Source organism: Monodon monoceros, unplaced genomic scaffold, assembly GCF_005190385.1.
Source record: "Monodon monoceros isolate NGI ecotype Baffin Bay Population unplaced genomic scaffold, NGI_Narwhal_1 Super_Scaffold_7, whole genome shotgun sequence".
Taxonomy (NCBI): domain Eukaryota; kingdom Metazoa; phylum Chordata; class Mammalia; order Artiodactyla; family Monodontidae; genus Monodon; species Monodon monoceros.
Genome location: NW_021703784.1, coordinates 68,968,235 through 68,974,749, shown reverse-complemented (window position 1 = coordinate 68,974,749; position 6,515 = coordinate 68,968,235). Strand labels below are relative to the sequence as shown.

Genomic DNA, 6,515 nt, shown 5'->3' with positions numbered 1-6,515 from the left:
GCGGGGACCAAGTCTACCAATCTCTGCAGCCGTATCTGTTCCATTCGCACTCCCAGTCCGGCATACCAACCTGAACAACCTCGGCGTAAGCAGCACTTCTAACGAGCCCACAGCCCAGGCTGGAGGCGGACTCTTTTTCCCCTTCTCTAGTCTGGCACCGCCTCAAACACCGATGCATGCCGGGATGTGTAGTCCACGTTGAAGTGCTTTTCGGGATATGTAGTCACGCGGTCGCCGGGAAACACGCAGCGCAGCTCCGCCTCCTGCCGGCGAGGAAGCGAAGACGTGTGAGGTCACTTCCGGCGTGCAGGGTGGCTTCCTACGGCGCTCCCACCCTCTCCCTCTTTTTCGCTACCGCACCGCCGCCATCATGGGCCGTATGCATGCTCCCGGGTAAGCTCGGGTTTGTGAACGGGTTGCTAGGGCTGGGCCCGGGAATGGGGGGGAAAGAGGGACTGTGGGCAGCGGGTCGAGGGGGTTAGGTTCTGGGCTGCTGTGGCAGGGATTTTCTCACCCCGAAACTGCTTCTCTCCCCAGGAAGGGCCTGTCCCAGTCGGCTCTACCTTACCGCCGCAGCGTCCCCACTGTAAGTAGCGCGCGGGGACCGGGGAGAGGCCGGGAGGGGGTGCCATTCGTTGCTTGGGGGAAGCGGCGCGGGGATAGGAGCCACGTGTGCATGAGGAGCGCGATTTTTTTGTTTGTTTTTTTTTTTCTGCGGTACGCGGGCCTCTCACTGCTGCGGTCTCTCCCGTTGCGGAGCACAGGCTCCGGAACCGCAGGCTCAGCGGCCATGGCTTACGGGCCCAGCCGCTCCGCGGTATGTGGAATCCTCCCGGACCGGGGCACGAACCTGTGTCCCCTGCACCGGCAGGCGGACTCCCAACCACTGCGCCACCAGGGAAGCCCAGGAGCGCGGTTTTGAAGGTGGAGGGGACCGCTGTGTTTCGGTTCAATCTCTGGTTTCTCGTCTTAAAGCCGCTTTCTTTACCATAAATAGTGGCTGAAGCTGACGTCTGACGACGTGAAGGAGCAGATCTACAAATTGGCCAAGAAGGGCCTGACTCCCTCGCAAATAGGTGAGTGTTTTTGTTTAATGCAGCCCCTTCCGCTTGCCCTCGTGTAACCTGCTGAAGAAGACTCGGGGCAAATGTCTCACACGTGGCTTGAAAATCTCTTGCTCGTTTTCCTTGCTTTACTGTTGATGATGACCGAGGCCTAGTCTTCATTTGCTGAACTCTCAGGTTCTTACTTGGAAGGTGGTAAAGTGAGTAAAATGTGTTCCAAAATTTAATGAGTATTTTCTTTGGGCTAGGCACTCTCCTAGGTGCATGGTTCTAAGCACTTTACATATGCTGACGTTGTTTAATTCTGACAGCCATACTTTCAAATAAATACTAGTTTTCTTTATCTTAAGTTGAGGCACTGAGGCACATTGCAGCTGTGTAACACGCACCAAATCACACAGGTGTTAATGGAGGAATTGGGATTGGCTACTCAGAGTGCTCATCACTTTCTCACAGTTAGATGTGGTTTGAACCTCAGCTGTGTGTGACTTTGTGCAAATGGCTTCATTCAGTGAATGTTTGCCTGCTGTGTGATTCTGGATCCTGAGAATAAAGTAATCAAAAAAAGGGCAACTTGGTCTTCTGGAGTTTACAGACTAGTGGAGGTATTGCACACAATAGGAGATACATAATAAATAGACTGTCAAGTAGTCAGATGGTGCTGTTTTGAAGAATCTCCTTGATTCCTTTGGTGGCCTGTAATGCAACAGCTGACTATGATGATGATCTTACAGCATTCGCAGTTCCCACCAGAAGGGTTTTCCTTAGTGTTGGGTAAACCTTCCTTGGCTGCCTGAGTGAGCTTTGCATGCAGTCTAATGTCGGTGTCTGATGTATAAAAGTAAGCCTTGTTTTACAGATGGGAAACTTGGAAAGTGACTTGATCTCAGAGCCTTGACGTCACATGCTTCAATTTGTATGTTTGGCTTGGGAATTTATATTATTCCCTTTTCAGGTGTAATCCTGAGAGACTCACATGGTGTTGCACAAGTACGTTTTGTGACAGGCAATAAAATCTTGAGAATTCTTAAGTCCAAAGGACTTGCTCCTGATCTTCCTGAGGATCTCTATCATTTAATTAAGAAAGCTGTTGCTGTTCGAAAGCATCTCGAGAGAAACAGAAAGGTAAGAGAAGAGGACTACTTATACTAATTCATTTCAGTAAAATATAATGCATGTGATTTGAATTATCCAAGGTGGGTTAGGGCACAAACAAATCACACTGTTTGCTTTGAAATAAAAGTTCCACCGGGAGAGATTTGCAGGGGGAGCTTTGGCTCCCTAAATTCCCTTAAGGACTTAATCTAGCCACATGAACCCTAGCCTGTGGTTCTGTTAAGGGACACTGGGTAACTTCTCATTAAAGTACGTGGTGTCTATATATTCTACTGTTAAAATAATGTTTAGTTTTGAGTGGTTTTCCTGAATTCTGTCTATTTTTAGGATAAAGATGCCAAATTCCGTCTGATTCTGATTGAGAGCCGTATTCACCGATTGGCTCGATATTACAAGACCAAACGAGTCCTCCCTCCCAATTGGAAATAGTAAGTATTGACCCCTTTTGTTAACAAGAACAGGAGTTGGCCAGATATTAAATAGTAATAATTAGAGTAAAAGGCCTGACAGTAAATGTTTTAGACTGTGGCTCTATGGTCAACTACTCTTTCAACTCTGATTATAGCAAGAAACCAGCCATAGACAATACATAAACAGGTGGACATGGCTGTGTTCCATTGAAACTTTTTACAAAGACAAAGGGCCATAATTCTGTAGACCACTGATTTAGAACACAAGCAAGCCCTTTGAATCGCTTTTAGATTGTGGGTAAAGTTTCAGTTCTTACCTCTGCTCCCAGGTGCTTATGTTGTCTTAATTTTTGCATAGATTGCTCACTATAATGACTAACTTCCAGACATTCGGAGTTTCCACCAGAAAGGTTTTTCCTTACGTTGGCCAGTTCTTCTTTGGATGTCTAAGTGATCATCTTCATATTATGCTTGATCATAATGAACTGATTCAGGAACTGAGCTGTTTGGTGCATTTATATATTTGGGGTTTATTTTAGCTGTTAGGAAATAGCTCTCGTAGTTTTTGGAGATTCTTGGAATGAATATGGAGGACTTTTATTAATCTAGCTCTTCTCATCCCCCCCCCCCTTTTTTTTCCTTTTCAGCGAGTCATCCACAGCCTCTGCCCTGGTTGCATAAAATTGTATGTTGTACTCAAGCAATAAAATCATTGTTTAACTAGAAACATGTTTTGTATTTCTTTCCCTAAAAAAATTCAGTGGTTTGTGTGTTTATCTTTTTTGACGTGGACGTGTGTTAGCAGAATTAGAACTGGGTGATTCCACAGGGAGCAATGAGATAGCATCTATCCGTTACATCCCTTCACTGCTCAAACTAGTTGAGCAGTTTATAACTTCATGGTGATTTCTGTGTACCAAGTGGGTAGGTATTGGAAGAGACTAGGAGGTGGTGACTTACTGTTTTGATGTCATGGCAAAAATGTTTCTAATTGGCATGGCAAAAATGATGTATTTGAGGTAGATCTGTGATGTTATCTACATTGAAATATCAGAAATACACTTGAAAGCGTCTGGAGGGGAGGGCATCTTTAGTATGGAGGGACTTCGGAAGCAATTATTTGATCCTAGTCCTGTGGGTGAGGCTTAAAGATGAGGAAGAAGGGCTTCAGGGAACAGGAAGAACTATGAGATGAGCTTAGCTCCCTGAGCCTTGCAACTTTTGGATGGGTTAGGACAAAATTTACTTAGCTGGGTGTTGTCAGAATATTCATTTAATTAATTCTTAAAACCTAATGAGGTACATGGGTAATCCTGTTTGAAAGAGGCAAGTCTTGAACAGCTGGAGTGAGGTGTTCAAGGCTGTAAAACCAGTAAATGAGAAGCTGCATGTCTGGCTGGTTTTACTCCTTCAGAATTCAGAAAATTCAAGCAAGCCATGTGTATGTACCACCTTTTTTCTAAGTGTTTATCACTTGAGTAAATGTTTATTCTTTTTACTTAAGCTTTCCCCAAGCAGTAATCAAAGTTGTGGTCGAAATCACACTCTCAGGCAAAGCCCCTTGTTTTCAAGAGACCAGTATCGTAAGTAGCATTGATGTCCCTGTGGGATGATGGGCTCTGGGGGCACGGACACCTCCTTCACTTCCCTTGTTCTTCAGGACACTGTGTATATTTGCCTCCCCAGCTCTGCTGGGTATGCAGCTCTCTGTGCTCTGCTGGGTGTACAAACTGACTCAGCCCCACATCCTAATGGGCTCACAAATATGGGAAACAGGTGTGGAAATTTTACCCAATTCTTACATAGTGTTAGATGTAAGTTTCTAATCCCTGTGCTTTTGTGTTCAGGTCTTAAAAGTGGGTAACTGTCATAAACCAAGAAATAAATTTACTGTAATAAGGCAAACATCTCCAAGAATGATGAACAAGTAAAACAAGGTAACAGCAAGATCTTTGCAAACCCCAGGTAAGCTAGGCAGATGTTGGGTATTGATGATTCTGGACCAAAAGCTAGTCAATAGTACATGGAACATTTGATGTTTCCAAACATCTCTAGGTTTCTTTTAATTAGAAGTATTTACCTATTTATAATTTTGCCATCAAGCCAACAGAATTACTGCAAATACTAAATCGGACTACATATTGGGAGGGTTTTTAATACCTTAAAAAATAATATATTAATGTAAAAACCATCTGCAGTCCTTTAGGCAGAGGGTTCAAACTTGGCTTTCAGAAACAGCCCTGCTACTTAAAGGCCGTGTGGTTTGGGGGTCAAATCTCAAGAATCTCTAAATTACTGTGAGGATCACATGATGTTCTTAATATGTGGCAGTAGTTAAACATTTCAGAGAAAACCTTAAGTCTCTCCAGATCACTGTTTATATAATTGCCGACACTTTTGCACATGGGCATCATATGCTGCCTATATGATGATGATATACTGCATATATCATCCCATAATCTTTACTTGTTACAGGTTGTGGGAACTTAGTATTCCATGGACTGTACTCTAATTTGCCTTGTAGTTACCTTGAGATAAATTCCCAGAAATGGGATGTCTCGGGGTGTATATTTTATATTTTGTAAAATTGCCTTTTTTAAAAATAGCATTTTATTTTGGATTACACACGGGCAAGGGGTGTGGGGTGTGTGTCTTTTCCACTCATTTTTTTCAGGGCTTGGGACTGCTAAAGTCTTATGCAGGATCTTAGTTCCCCAACCAAGGATTGAACCCGTGCCCCCTGCATTGGGAGCACGGAGTCGTAACCACTGGACCGCCAGGGAAGTCCCCAAACTGCCTTTCAAGTGTGTACTGATAAGTACCCAAAAGGTGTATGAGAATGTCATTTCTTTACATCCTTTGAAAATTGTTTTTGTTTATAAATCTTTGTTAAAAGAGACTGATATTCTGCTTTACCTCTTTGATTACTAATGAGTATCTTATGTTTACTTTTTGTGAATTGCCTATTTATGCTCTGTTCCAGTTTCTCTTTTGGGACATTGTTATTAATGCTTTATCATGTGTTACAAATATTTTCCCCAGTTTATTCTGTCTTTTGATCTTGTTTATGGTATTTTTGCTATAGAAGTTTTAAGAACTTTATTGATACTGTCCCTGATGTTTTTCCCTAATCATCTTTTTCTTTTTTAAATGGATTAGTCTGTTTAAATTTTTAAAAATTTTTTCTGCTTCTCCCTTTTGTTAAATATAGTATGGTCTGTCTTCATCTGTCTTCCAGACTTAGACATTTATTCTTTCTTTTCAAATAAAAGTTCCCATATGCTTTTTCTTTGTAACGTCTATTTTGATGGAGTTGGAAGCAGCATATGCATGTAATTTGTCCAGATCTACCCATATGTGTGCTTGTAGTATCTGAAGGTTTCCTTCAACAACTGTTCTTTTCATTTAAAAATCATCTTTTCTTCAAGTGACAGGTGTTCATCTTATTATTTTTTAACTGGAAGTTATGCATATATCTGGTTTTTAAAAGTCGTGATTATTTTATGAGGTTTATAACTAAAAACAGTCCCTTCCGTTTTGCAGCCTAAAGTCTAGGGCAACCACTTGCAACTCAGCTGTTTTTTTGACATGTAATATGCCTTCTTACTTCTAAATAACATTTTTTTAAAAAAATTGAGGTGAAATTTACATAAAACTCATTTAAAAGTGAACAATTCGGTGGCATATAGTACATTGTGCAACCACCATCCTTATCTAGTTCCAAAACATTTTCATCACCCCAAAATAAAACACTGTACTCATAAAGCAGTTATGCCTCATTGTCCCCTCCCTCCAGCCCCTGGCAACCACCAATCTGCTTTCTGTTCCTAAGGGTTTACCTATTCTGGATATTTCATATAAATGGAATCACACTATGTATGGTTGGCCTTTAATGTCTGGTTTTCACTTGGCATGATGTTTTGGG

The 6,515-nt window shown here is 42.3% G+C and overlaps 1 protein-coding gene across 1 annotated transcript; it reads left to right on the top strand.

Moving 5' to 3' along the window:
• Positions 1-282: 282 nt before the first annotated feature.
• On the top strand, positions 283-3,317 carry RPS13 (ribosomal protein S13). The gene is made up of 6 exons (XM_029209592.1): positions 283-393; positions 538-586; positions 998-1,076; positions 2,020-2,189; positions 2,508-2,608; positions 3,238-3,317. The coding sequence occupies exons 1-6, from the start codon at positions 371-373 to the stop codon at positions 3,269-3,271; spliced, it is 456 nt and encodes a 151-aa protein (XP_029065425.1). The 5' UTR covers positions 283-370; the 3' UTR covers positions 3,272-3,317.
• Positions 3,318-6,515: the final 3,198 nt, after the last annotated feature.

What these genes read in the sequence shown, in the direction of transcription:
- RPS13 (XM_029209592.1), top strand. Translation starts at nt 371, where the DNA reads ATGGGCCGTATGCATGCTCCCGG. An exon ending in ACCGCCGCAGCGTCCCCACT is followed by an intron (nt 587 to 997) that starts GTAAGTAGCGCG and finishes TACCATAAATAG; the next exon opens with TGGCTGAAGCTGACGTCTGA. An exon ending in CCTGACTCCCTCGCAAATAG is followed by an intron (nt 1,077 to 2,019) that starts GTGAGTGTTTTT and finishes TTCCCTTTTCAG; the next exon opens with GTGTAATCCTGAGAGACTCA.